This window comes from Equus przewalskii, chromosome X (assembly GCF_037783145.1).
Source record: "Equus przewalskii isolate Varuska chromosome X, EquPr2, whole genome shotgun sequence".
Lineage (NCBI taxonomy): Eukaryota > Metazoa > Chordata > Mammalia > Perissodactyla > Equidae > Equus > Equus przewalskii.
The window spans coordinates 96,196,870-96,210,736 of NC_091863.1; the positions used below are offsets into that span (position 1 = coordinate 96,196,870).

General features: G+C 41.8%; 1 protein-coding gene across 1 annotated transcript in view; it reads left to right on the forward strand.

The window, feature by feature from the left end:
• Nucleotides 1-13,867, forward strand: part of UBE2A (ubiquitin conjugating enzyme E2 A) — an 81,014-nt gene that overhangs the window by 64,971 nt on the left and 2,176 nt on the right. Inside the window, exons 2-6 of the mRNA XM_070606032.1 lie at nucleotides 6,238-6,357; nucleotides 6,999-7,237; nucleotides 7,351-7,431; nucleotides 7,825-7,850; nucleotides 13,283-13,372. Coding sequence (XP_070462133.1) covers nucleotides 6,337-6,357; nucleotides 6,999-7,237; nucleotides 7,351-7,431; nucleotides 7,825-7,850; nucleotides 13,283-13,372 — 457 coding nt within the window. The 5' untranslated portion in view covers nucleotides 6,238-6,336. The remainder of the gene's footprint in view (nucleotides 1-6,237; nucleotides 6,358-6,998; nucleotides 7,238-7,350; nucleotides 7,432-7,824; nucleotides 7,851-13,282; nucleotides 13,373-13,867) is intronic.

The window sequence follows — 13,867 nt, forward strand, 5'->3', positions numbered from 1 at the left end:
ATAATATTTCACTTAATTAGGGTTCAGAGTGAGTGTTCCCTATCATCAAAATCAGTTGCAATCTTAATACACCTTTAAAGGTTTTTAAATTGTTCATATCTGTTCAAGTTCAGATTTGTAAGAGCCTCATTTTTAATTTGTAATAAAAGTTTACAACTTGATTTTTTCAAAAGAATCAACAAACTGCAAGTGACTGTTAATAAAGCTCTTAATAAAAACTCAGTTGCAAATATTCATCTGTAAATGCTTATCTGTAATGAGATTTTATGTATTTCATCTTTGAAAATTTTTTTAACACAGATAAGTGCTGCCAAATACTGATATCAATCCACAAGCATCCGATTTTAATTGAGCATATTCATCTCTTAGAATGCATTTATAGAATTCAATTAGATTCTTCTCTTGATATTTGCCTTTAGCATGCCATTACATTGCTGAATAATCACTTCCAAATGAAGTCTAGGTGGAAGCTCCTCGATTGCACAGTTAAATTGATTTTGAATATAGAAATTTCCTTTGCACTTTGCACTGAGGTTCAAAAGATGCCATTGGAGGGGCTGGCCCCGTGGCCGAGTGGTTAAGTTCGCGCGCTCCACTGCAGGCAGCCCAGTGTTTCGTTAGTTCGAATCCTGGGCGCGGACATGGCACTGCTCATCAGACCACGCTGAGGCAGCGTCCCACATGCCACAAGTAGAAGAACCCACAACGAAGAATACACAACTATGTACCGGGGGGCTTTGGGGAGAAAAAGGAAAAAATAAAATCTTTAAAAAAAAAAAAAAAAAAAGATGCCATTGGAGGGGCTGGCCCCGTGGCCAAGTGGTTAAGTTTGTGCGCTCCACTTCGGTGGCCCAGGGTTTCTCCAGTTGGAATCCTGGGTGTGGACATGGCACCGCTCATCAAGCCATGCTGGGGTGGCGTCCCACATGCCACAAATAGAAGGACCCACAACTAAAAATACACAACTATGTACTGGGGGGCTTTGGGGAAAAAAATGAAAAGTAAAATTAAAAAAATGCCACTGGAACTGTAATTTGAACTCAGAAAGCATATCCACTGCAAATTTGTGTGGCAATGCAAATCTTGATTTTTGTCTTAACTTTTGACAGCACCCAAGCAATTAAAGTAACTTGACATTACTTGTGATTCAAACAATGTTAGTTGTTATCAAAATGACTTCACTGCAGTATAAGTTTCCCACGTAAGCAGTGTTTTGCCTTGTAATTTTGGGTTAACTTCATTAAGCAACATTATCAAGTCTATAGCAAAAGCTAATTTCAAAAACCATTCAGTGTTCAATAATAGTGGTTGAGGGTGGTTCTTCTAGTTTAGAAATTTTTCCGTCTCAGCCCTGAGCTCAAAGAAAAAAACCTCAATAAACTTTACCACTGCTAAACTATTCAAGTGCTGTCAGTAGAGCAAGTTAGAATATTCAGCTTCTATTTCTGACAAAAATTCATGAAACTGACAATGGTTTTAGTCTGTGAGAGTGAATGAAGTTCACTGTTAACACTAATTGTTGAAAGACACAAGATAGATTCAAATATTTTCCTGCAAAGTACCTGCTGTTTAATAACACGGTGAATAACCATAGGATTTAAACAACTTACATTTTCACAAGCTTTGAACATTTGTCCAACTAGCCTGTTTCTGCTTCACACATGTTTGTAATGCCTCTTGGCAGATTCTACTTCAGCTTGTATTGAGTTAGTATTTTCTCGACTTCTTTGAAAATATTCTCATCTGCAGTTGTTCCACACAGCCATCCATACAGGCCAATTCTTCCATCACTTTAAGCTCAGCATTAACTCTTTGAGTAAACCACAACAACACAGAAATATTTGTAACATCTGTCAACTCATCAAGAGCCAAGGAAAACCCTGAAATCATTTGCCCTGTTTTTTAAATGACTATTGATGTTGCTTCCAATGTTCTCAACTCTTTGAGCCACTATTCTCACTGAAAGGCTAATCGTCTTTAAAAAGTTTATTTTCCTGGACATATTTCTTTGGCTTCTGCAATCAAACACGGTTTAATTAACTCACCATCAGTAAATGGTTTTCCTTGCTTGGCTAACAAATGAGCCACTCAGAAACTCTGGCTGCAGCCTCATTTTCATTTTTATTTTTGTGAAGAGTTCTACTTTGATAAGATGTTCCATTTTAAACTTTCCAATTCTTCCATCCATTGCTTTCCTGCGAGTTGGGACACTGTGATTAGCATGTAGTTTGTTAATGTTGATGTATATTGTGTCCTTTTAGCAATGCTACAGTGTCATGTTGTAATAAACACGATGATTTGACATCTATTTGATAACCAAGTAATTTACACTCCACTGTGCCTTAAAAGCATGATATTCAAAATCCACTTTTATTTTCTTGTTTTAACATAACAGCTATGCACTTGTAATAAAAAAAAAAACCAAGATATCACAATATGGTGATACACGTGGCACTCAAAACACTGTCAAGTCATAAACCACTGCGATTTGTAGCGCACTGACCAACAGTGTGAAGTGATGAGAGCGCCACATGTGGTCTATGTCACGGCTACTCAACTCTACCATTGTAGCACAAAAGCAGCCACAGACAATACATAACTGAAAGCATGTGGCTGTGTCCCAGTGAAACTTTATTTATAGACATTGAAATTTGAATTTCATATTGTCTTCATGCATCACGAAATATTACTAGATATTATTCTTCTTTTGAGTTTTTGAGCCACTTAAAAATATAGAAAACCATTCTTAGCTTGCAGGCCACAGGAAAAAAAGATGTCAGGTTGGATTTGGTTGTAGTTTGCTGGAAGATGTGGATGGTTTGATTGAATTCCCATGTGTAACACTGTTGCCATGTCTATTAGCTTCCTATTGCTGCTGTAACAAATTACCACAAGTTTAGTGGCTTAAGAAAACACAAATTTATTATCTTACAGTGCTGGAGGTCAGAAATCCAAAATCAATCTCACTGGTCTAAAGTCAAGATGTCTAGGGCTGGTCGCTCCTAGAGGCTCCAGGGGCAAATCCATTCCTTGCCTCTTCTAGCTTCTAGAGACTGCCAGCATCCCTTGGCTCCTTGGCTGGTGGTGTATCACTCCGGTCTCTGTTTCCATCATTTCTTGGCCTTCTCTTTGAACTTGGGCTCCTCCTTCCCTCTTATAAAGGACTATGATTACATCAGGCCTACCCATTTAATCCTGGATACTCTTCCCATTTCAAGATTCTTAATTTAACCACACCTGCAAAGTCCCTTCTGCCATATAAGGAAACATATTCACAGGTTCCAGAGATTAGGACATGGAGATTTTGGTGGTGGAGAGAAGACTCGAGAGCACTATTTAGCCTACCATGCCATGTCTTGGTTTCCCTTGCTTCAGCAATTCAGCCAGTAGTGAAATCCTATGTTTGTGGCCCTCATTTCCCCATTTCTCTGCCCTTCACTATTTTTCCCTTCTCTCTCCTCCTCCTCCTTCTACTTTTTCATCTCCACCCCCCCCCCCATTCTCTCCTTCTGTCCTAGGGGCTATAGATGGACAGCATACTACTGCTTTTATTGCCAAAAGCACGCACTGTGACAACTATTGTTTTCCATAAGTGATTCTCTTGACTTGTCTTCTGAGATTATTGGAGTCAAGAAAAAACTTTTGATTTTGTTTTCTGCTGTTTCTTAGTTGATGTTTGTACTAAATTTTATCAGTAGAAGTGGAAACTATATAGGAAAATAAAATTCCTTTGCCTCCAACAGAAATACAGCCTCACAAGCTGATAAGGTAGGAAATGATCGTTTATTTAGTCTCTCCCTCTAACCCAAAAACAGTTCAAGAAAATCACAATGTCTTCTGAATTTTGAAATCTTCATGAATGAAATCCCACAATTTTTCTAGTCATATATTCCCATATTTCACAGTCCTCCCTTTTAGGAAAATTCTCAAATCCTTGCCTGTGGACAATTTGGAATTTTTTATCTTCCCTGCAGCTGCATCGCTAGCACACTTTTCTTTAAATTGAAAAAGACTTCTAGTTTCTTGACCCCTGCTCTTGGTGGTGGGAGGCGGGATGCTTGGCTATGAAGAGGGTATTTCTTCAAGATGTCAAGGTGAAAAGGGGGTGGAAGGAATGCTTGGCCAACTCTGCTATAGTTAGTGTGTTCTAGCCTGATAATCATCTGTGCTGGAGAACAATCTTCTGTGTTGCATCTTGCTATGACAACCCTGCTTGTGATGAGGAATGAGGGGGCCCAGCGTTCCTGCAGTGCAATTCCATTGTGCAGTCAGGGAACGCTCTCCTCATAGCCTAGTGTCGTGGGGCTTCCAGACTGCTGGGTTCATGTTCCTGAGTTTTCTTGATTAGGTAGTCCAAGGAAGGGAGAGCAAAGTAGATTCAGAAAGCAGACAAGCCTACAATAAACTCACAGACATTTCCAGCCTTCAATCAATTTCAAATATTTACATCCAGTGGCAGGAGCTTCCCAGTCTCTTCCCCACTCTCCAGTGCAGTACATGCTGCTCCTCAGTAGGATGTTTTCAGTACATTTCTCAGGATTAATCACCTATAAAAGTTGCCTATCAAGCCTCCATTCCTCATCCTTGCACTTGAGGGCATCTTCTGTCACCTTCCCTTTTCTAAGCAGAGGTCTCATCATTTCCCATTAGCCACACTAATCTGCTTACTGTGCCCAGAACATGCTTTAGCTCCATGTCCTTGTTTGTGCTGTTGCCCTCACAGAAACTCCTTGAGTTCTTCTCTCCCAAGCCCTGCTTTCATCCTTTTTGAAACAAAGCTGAAATAGGCCCATTCCAGGAAGCTTGTTCTGAACCCACCAGACTGATGATTCCCCTGCCATGCAGTCCCTCAGTGTTTGCGGCTTCACAGGCTTCTGCTATGTATCTTGCTGCTGCTCTGGTAGGCAGAATTCTAAGATGATACCCCTTCCTCAAGATTCCTGGTCTGATGTACACACCCCTTTTTCCTGTTATTCAATCAAACACTAACCTAGGTTCTACTGTGGAGGAATTTTGCAGATGTAATTAAGGTCCCAAATCAGATGATTTTAAGATAAGGAGAGAACTGGGATGGGCCTGACCTAATCAGATAAGCCCTTAAAGTGAACGTGGCTCTTGCTAAAGAAAGAGATTCAAAGCATAAAAGGGATTTGATGGGAGAGAAATTTTCTGCTGCTGGCTTTGAAGATGGAGTAGGCCATGTGGCAAGTAATGTGGGTGACATTTAGGATCTGAGAATGATCCCTTGTGGACAGCCAGTGAGGAAATGGGGGCCTGAGTCCTACAACCACAAGGAGCTAAACTTGGCCAACAACTTGCGGTAATTTGTGAAGCAGCAAAAGAAAACTAATGCACTTGCTTTGGTAGATCTTGCTTTTATTGATTTCATATGTGTGTACTAGTGACTGCAAGTTCCTAGATGAGAGGAAAAGGAGGTTTTCACATATTTTTGTATGCCCTTTCCACCATGGCCATAATGTGATACTATTAGGGAGACTTGCCTTAACTGATATGTTGGAGTTAATAGGAGATATAAATCCTTGCCCATGGAGGTACCTGTTGTTAAGCAGCAGCTAGAATTACTACCATTGTCAAATGCCTCCTGCTCCCATGTTAGAAACAAATCTCTGCACGTCTGATATCTTCTGGACATCTTCACCCGGGTGTCTCACCAGTCCCATGAACTCAGTAAGTCCCCAAATTTCATCTGCCAAAATTGTCCCTCCCCCTCTATTCCCTAATTCTCTTAATGGCACTTCAAGCCCCCAGTTATCTTCAAACCCCAATTATGGTTGATTCCTTCCTCTCTCTTGCCCCCCCCTCCCCATTCAACTGTTGCCAAGTCCTCCCCATTCATCCCCTCCTCTCCATTTTTATCATCACTGCCTGGTTCAGGATCTCTCGCTTAGAATACTTCAAGAGTCTCCTGGCTGCTCTCCTGGAGCCCATCTCCGATTAGCACAGCTCTAATCATGTTGCTTCTCTGCTCAACCACCTTCCAAGGAATCCATTAGCTTGGCATTCAAAACTCTCCAGGACTTAACTCAGACCTACTTTTCTCATATTTTCAAAAATTCTTAAATGAGTATGTTGCCTCCCTTCTAGGTTGTTTTGGGTTGAGCTTTAAAAATTATTCTTCAAAACTGTTATGGCTTTTGCAGGTCCACGTACTAACTGAGACTCTTCCCCGCAGCCCGCAGCTTTTTCACGCGCATCTTACTGTTGCTTTTCCTTCAGACTCACCGCCCCTTCAGTTCTCTGCAGTCGGATATTCTCATACCTTGGATTCTTCTGAACATATAGTAGCCGCTTGGCTTGTTGAACTGCCAAGGGGAAATGTGGTTCCAGAGCCAAATTGTGAGTGCCCAGAGCTAAAACCTCATTCTGTCCGCCTTAAGCTCTCATCCCCTTCCCCCAGGACACACAACACCATTGTATTCTGCTTTGGGGTGATCAATTGGCCTAAATGTTAGGACCCGAATCCCGCATCTTCATGCTCTGGAAAAGGGATTCACAGCCCACTTTCGTAGTCGAGGCCGATTTGTTCTTCCGATCTTCAGTGATTTTACCCAGTCACACACACTCCTCCCCAGTCTCCTGTGTCCGCAGGAGGTGTGCATCCTAGAGTTCCCGCTTTTTGATAATCGGTTTTGCCTCCGCCCACTCCCTCCTCCTCTAGTTTGGAACTTCATCCTACTCCCACCATCCACAGTGCGCCCTTTAATAAGTGATCTGGTCTCAAAAAAAAAGATAGAAAAAGAAAACAGAAGAAAGCTTCCCAGGGTTCGTCTTCGACTTGGCAGGTGGAGATGGACCCCTTCCACCACGAAATCCTAGTGAATTACAGGCTTTTGTTCGCCCCGCCGCTTGCCTCTCACCCCAGGACCGCCCGGCGCTCGCCGCCTCCCGCTGGGGTTTAATGACCTCAGCAACTTTCCTCCCCCACCCCCCCCCCGTCTTGGTACGGCCGGTCCGGCTCCCCCCACCCTTCCTTCCAGGTTGGTTCAGCCCCGGTCTACTCCGGGGTGGTGCTTAGCCGGCGCCAGACCGACCCTCGACTTCGGAGAGGCAGTGCCGTTCCTCTGGGAGCTTCCTCGTCGGCTTCTTCGGCTTCTTCAGCCTCCTCGGCCTCCTCAGCCACCGCGGGGAGCCGAGACCTCGGTGTATGCCCCACTCCTGACCCCGCTAGAGCTATGTCCACCCCGGCTCGGCGGCGCCTTATGCGGGACTTCAAGAGGTAACTGACAGGGCCGGCGCCGAGGCCGGGGCTGCCGGCCGGGGCGGGCGGGGCGGGCGGGGGGGCGCGGCCGCGAGTGCCGGATGGCGGGTCCCCTGTCTGTGTCTCCGAAGGTTGCAGGAGGATCCTCCGGCCGGAGTCAGCGGGGCCCCGTCCGAGAACAACATAATGGTTTGGAACGCGGTCATTTTCGGGTGAGTCTGCGTTCCGGGTGGGGCCGAGGGATGGGGCGGCGGGCTGGCTCCGTGTGCCCTCCGGGACGGGCCCCTGGCGAAGGCGGAGGGCCGAGGGGAGGTGTTTGAGTCTGGCAGGGCCTAGGCGCCTCCCCGGAGCCTGTGCCTCGATTAGCTCAGTTCCCGCTGCCAGGGGAACCGTTTGGGGTTCTTAGGGGGGCGGGGCGGGGAGTGGTGGCGTTTAGGCGCGGCGGCCTGTACTGTGTGCCTGAGCCCGAAACATCTATTTGTCGTGGCTTTGCGACCCAGGAGAGGGTGGAGTTGGCTGAGCTTGGAATAGCCATCTCCTAAGATGAACCAGGGAGATGGAAGCCCCTTAAGCAGGAATTGACTCTTTTTTTCTCTGTGTTGCAGGCCTGAAGGGACCCCGTTTGAGGATGGTAAGAGAATTTCTTTACCCACCTTTCAGGAGCCTGATCAGCTGGGGAAAGGGTTCTCAGTCCTCCTGGAACTGCCTCCTACTTAGGAACCAGCTTCTCCCTAGCCTCTGCCTACTAAAGGCTTGAGTGGAATCCAATATGTGGCAGGTTGTTCTGGCGATTGTCCGCTTGCCTACAACTGCATCTTTTTTCTTGCTTGCTTCTTTTTAAAAAAAAAATCTGGGTAAGGCAATCACGTTTTAAAAGGCACATCATAGCACTGATGTTAACGGATTTTGAGGTTTGGGCTGTGATCCTGCTAAATTCAGCCCCCTCATCAAGATACTGAGTTAATATCCACCCAACCACTTGCTGATAGACTCAGAGATCCCGGAGACCATCTGGTTCAGAATTCTACCACAAAGGTGGAAACTGTGTTCAGCAGGTGCTTAATGTGTGTTTGTTGGATGTTGAATGGATGCCAGAATCCCTTGCTCACACTATCTGGTTTCTACAATTTGGCATCGAATGCCTGTCAGCCTCACTGCTCTAAGATGGTCTTTAATGGCACCTTTACTGGCCAGTTTGAGTATAATATTGTTTCTTCTTTTTAAATGAGTTTTCAGTGTGTGCTTTTATCAAGACTTCATGGTCAGTAATCTCAAAACAGCTTCAGAATTGAGGGTAGCTTTAATGTATGTATTCTCTTGGCCAGTGTCCAACCTACTTGAAGGTACTACATGTATCTATGGCTGCGTGATTTTTCAATGGATTTAGGTTAGACTTTTAAAAACACACACGTTAATTGCTTTTTAAGGATTTTTTTAAACTTTCTATTTTGAGGTAATTATAGTGTCATGTGCAATTGTAATAAATAATAATAATAATAGAGACCCTGCATACCCTTCCCCCCACTCCCCCTCTCCATTGGTAACTTCTTGAATGACTATACTACAATATCACAACCAGGAAATGGACACTGATGGAGTTTATGTGCATTCAATTGTGTGTGTGTGTAGTTGTTTTTGAAAGTTTAATACATTTAAAAGATGATTAAAAGTATTTGAACTACTGATTGACATCTTTAATATTTAAGACTTTTTTAAAAGGAGAGGATCTTTCTGTTGTTTTTTTTTTTTAATCAATGACATATTCCTTTGGTCACATAATATTTGATACACGCACATGCACATAACTCAGTTTGAAGGTGGGAACAAAAACATTTCTGCAAACTACCAGTACATCCTTAGGTGGTGGAGTCAGATTGCTTTTTGATGCTACCAGCCCACAAGATGTAGTGAGATAGGTCAATATCAACCAATTATACAATTTGTCTCCAATACTCAGATTTTCCTAGGACACTACAGACAGTCACCTCAATACTTTTAGCTTCCTCTCTACCTTCACTCCGTGAGTAAAGATCAGTGCTCTTCATTGCTGCCGTAAAAAGGCATGACAGCAGGAGAGAGTGATTCTAAAGACATACCACTTTGGTGCAGTTAAGCATATGAACTGATCCATAGCAGGAGCTAGCTAGACTTAATTCTCCCCCCCTAGATTGCTGCTAGTTCTTCCTCCCTGAGCTTTGTGTGCAGATTAACTGTGTATTTGCTTTAGCTTTCACAGACTTTGTTTTCGTTGGCTTCTTTGTTTCCTCCTGGTTTTATTCAGACTGCCTCACCCCGGGCACAGCTTTATTCACAGTACATCACTTTGCTGGAGGTTGGCTACTTAAATATTTCAAGGGTGCTTCTGTTGTTTTAAGTGGTATGAATTGAAAAGGTACTTATGGAATCCATTATCTACCTGGACCTTCCCCCTTGACATTACTGGCTCTATTTTTGATGATGTGTATCTCCATCCTGGCATTACTGAAAGGAATTACTCGGGCTAAATGAGAGTACCCTTTTCTGATTCATTTGGTTGAGCAGTGTGCTATCCATAGATGCTTCTTCAGGTGTCTAGAACACTGACCGTGGCTACAAAATAATATCTTTGACCATTCGAAAATACCTCTTATTTACAGTTAGGGAATTTACTGGAAAAGACTGATTAGGGATAAGTGGCATAGTTGATTTTGCTCTTTCCAATCTATCGTATATATTGACAGCCCCAAAACTACTTTTTCTGCTTCCTTGTAAACCTTTTGTCATGAAAGCTTCTGGAACAGCCAGGCCCTAGCTAAAGAGATGAAATCTTAAGAAAAGGAAGTCTTAAACGTATTTTAACTTCACACACTTGAAGTAAGACGAGTATGTTCCTGAGAGCTTACACTATAAACAGAACATTGGGGGGTTGGTATGGATGCTGAATACAAAGGCTATGGAATAAACTATTCTCCATCACATCATCTAAAAATTGTTAATAGACACAGTAAGATACTAGTATTTGCTTTTTATAATAGGTGCCTTCTTAAGAATTTGGTGTCTTTTTAAAAAGGAAACACTTAAAATCTACTAAGGGTGTTTTAAGGTAAATAAATCCTATGACGAAGAGTATTTTGGTTTTATCTTAAAATCCGAATTTTCAGTCATCCAAACAATTTTTAAGTACGTGATCTTTGCTTTCTCCTCAGGGGTCACAAACTCGTGGCCAAATGGCAAAAAAAACCTACAGGTGTTTTCTTTGCCAACGCAATATTCTAAAAATTTGAATTTGTGAATATCTTTAGGTGGAAAATACACTGTCTAGTTTAACCATATCACTACCTATTGCCATACACCAGCCAGTGAACACTTTTATTTAATTTTCCTGGTTCCTATGTATAGATGGATTGATACTTTCCTTACAATGTTGTGGCCTCCTCAGGAAGATGAAAAAAATCAGTACAGATTGTGTACAACACTGGTGAGGCTTAAGTTTTCAGTAATTTTAAAGCCTAGTCTTCTAAATTTTCAGAGGATAAACTCTAGTCTCAATTGTGTGATATTAATGATAGGATTTTAAATTTCCGTAACATTTGTTTGGGATCTCAGAAAGTGCATTGAGGGTTGTACTGAAGAGGTTCTGATTGTTGAATGTAGCTAAAAGTATGAAATACCCCCTTTTAGATGTGTACTTTGAATAAGATTTGGGTAGGTCCTAAGTTACATTCAGGTAGACATAAGCAGGTTGTTTCACTTCTCAAGACATTAAATGAGCTGTTTTAACAGACCCGATTAACTTCCTTGGTGGCCAGGTAACCACCTTGTTGAACTTCTGGGCAGGTATTAGGCCGAAAGCTCACATGGAGGGCTTTGTGAGCCACCAGCACATGTACCCAACTTGCATTCAACTGTGACTGTTGGATGTAGATGAGAAAGAAAATACTATTGAACATATGAGTTCATTAACTGCGTGTTTCTTACTGATAGGGAAGTTTGGCTTTTTGGGTTTTACCTCCATCAGCTGGGTCTAGAGATGTGAAATTTTAGGATTATTGTAGCTAGAATATTTGTGGAGCACTTACTTTGTGTCACAACCTCACAACAGTGTTATGTGGTGGGTCCTATTGTCAACCCCATTTTACAGACGAGGAACTTGAGGTTTACTCAAGTTGAGCAGCTTCCCTGAGGTTTCACAACTAGTAAAGAGCAAAGCAAGGATGTGAGCCCAGCTCGGTCTGACTGCAGAGCCCGTGCCCATTGCCACTCCGCTGCCCTGCTCCCCCTTAGGCCTGGCTCATGTGTGGCTTCACCACCTTTAGGGATCATATTTAATGACGGTTTTCATTTAAAGTACCTAGGCTCTCTGTGTACTCTTACATCTGCCCAATTTGGGAGCAATTCCTTGATGATATCAGATTTCAACATTGAGCCAAGTGTTTACACTTGAGATACATGAGGAAGCTCAGAGTTTTGACCTAACACTCATTCCCACTTTCTCTTGCGTATTAGAATATCAGTAGTACTGAAAAGGAAGAACTATGCTTTCTCCCTCAAAAAGAGGAGGGTTTATGACCAGGTGGTGGTAAAGGTGAAGTTTGTTCTGACGGACTATAGCATGTTTGTCCATTCCAAATATTTTACTGTTTGTCCTTAGTTATAAAATACCTAGTTCAGATCTGGCTTTCAAAGAGTTCAGGGAGTAACACTAGTTTGGGAATATTTCTCTATATGTTGAATTTTAATTTATTCTGAAACTTTGTGACACATGTTCACACCAAGGGCAACTTTGTTAGTGACTTGTTCTTGTGAGCGCGCTGGTGGGAAACAGACTTTTTGGTGGTGTTATATATAATAGATCTAGCTGTAGAACGATTGTAATCTTCTCTGTTTTTCTTAAGTGGTGATAAACCTATTAAAGGAAGCAAGGAGGAAATAAATTGCTAACTCTGAAGGAATCAGTAGCAAATGATACTCTATCTGAAGCGTGGTCTATTAGAATAAGTAATTTAAACGGACCAGAGTAATACAGTGGAACATGCATCCCCTTATACCAGTTAGTAACTGATCCCATAAGTTTACTTGAAGAGATTTCAGTCAGGAAAAGACAGTCGCCCAATTGTTTTCTTGAATTTATTAAACCCAATTAAAAATAACATTTTGAAGGAAATAATCTCCCCAAATCACATCCTACAGTTGTTGAGTGAGATCCAGTGTGTCCATTCCTTGTAGATAAGTCTATAACCTAGTATGCTTTAGGGCCTCCCAATACCTTAGTTGACACGTATTCAAGTAAAATAAATCCATTTCAATAGTAGCCTAAACAAACATCATTAAAAAGATAAATTTGCTGGAGACATGAATGCAATCTAATGTGATTTTTAAATTATTTCTGCCATTAATTCCCTCCATTAGTGTGAATAATTGAGTTGATTTTATAGTGAATTAGCTTGTGAGTCATACTTAAGGGTTTTTGAGAGGGACTATGAAGTTTTTTCTGGCTTACATTCAGTTGTTTTCGTTATGGAGTGAGTTTTACATGAAAAGGAACCATTGAACACTTTTATACTTATTCCCTTCTATTTTAAAAAGAATTTGATTATTCATTTGTATTTCTAGCATTGGCTTTTGAACCTTTGTACTCTCATTTTTCTAGTCCATTTAAAGATCACTGGAGAGTTTAAGATGGCAGCTGATTAAAATAGGCCTTTAAGGTCTTTCAGTCTTCTAAAAGAGAAGGCCAAATTTTGGCTCTAGTTTTTTGTGATTTTAGGAATGTCTTCACAATGTACAGTGGCTAAAGTTATCCTGCAGGCAGTAATTTTGAGTTTCAGGTGGCTGTGTTTAAGTTTGAGGGAGAATAATGGCAAAAAAAAAAAACAAATCCCCTCAGGTGCTGGTTCTTACAGTTCTGTCCATTTTTAGAGCAGCTCCTGGAGCTCTGTCTCTTACCTGGTCTCACTTTCCTCTCTACCCTCTATCTTTACATTCTGTCTTTTAATACTTGAAAAAAGTCATGTAGCATTAAAAACAAAGTGCTGCTGAACAGTGATAACTATATTTTCTTAAACCTTTCTTTTCTAACTACAGGAACATTTAAGCTGACAATAGAATTCACTGAAGAATATCCAAATAAACCACCTACGGTTAGATTTGTCTCCAAGATGTTTCATCCAAATGGCAAGTATCACTTTGAACGTGGTATTTTAAACGATTATACTTTTTATTATGGAGGTATTCCACATTTCCCATTTATCTGTCTGCAGTACCTGAGTATTTGCTTAGGCATCTTGCTGTTTCCTGGAAACTGAACTTGTTCCTGGTAGTCCATTGCTGTCTCGATCTTTAGTCCTAGAACTGAAGCAGTGAAGGTCCCCCTTTGCTGGGAGTCTGAGAGCCTCCTGCTTTTCATGATTTTTACCATTTACTTATTAAACAAAAATAAGGATGCTCTTTAGGTTTCTTTCCTTTTAATGTTAGGCCAGATTGGGGTAGTCTTGTGTTGTAATTATTTTCACTAGCGTTTAGAACAGTCATTTTCAACTTTGGATGCAGATCAGAATTACTATGGAACATTTTAAAAATATAGATGTCCTGGCCCCACTCCAGACCTACTGAATGTCAGATTCTGTGGTTGAGGGCCAAGTGTATAGTGTATTGGAAAAGTGCCACAGG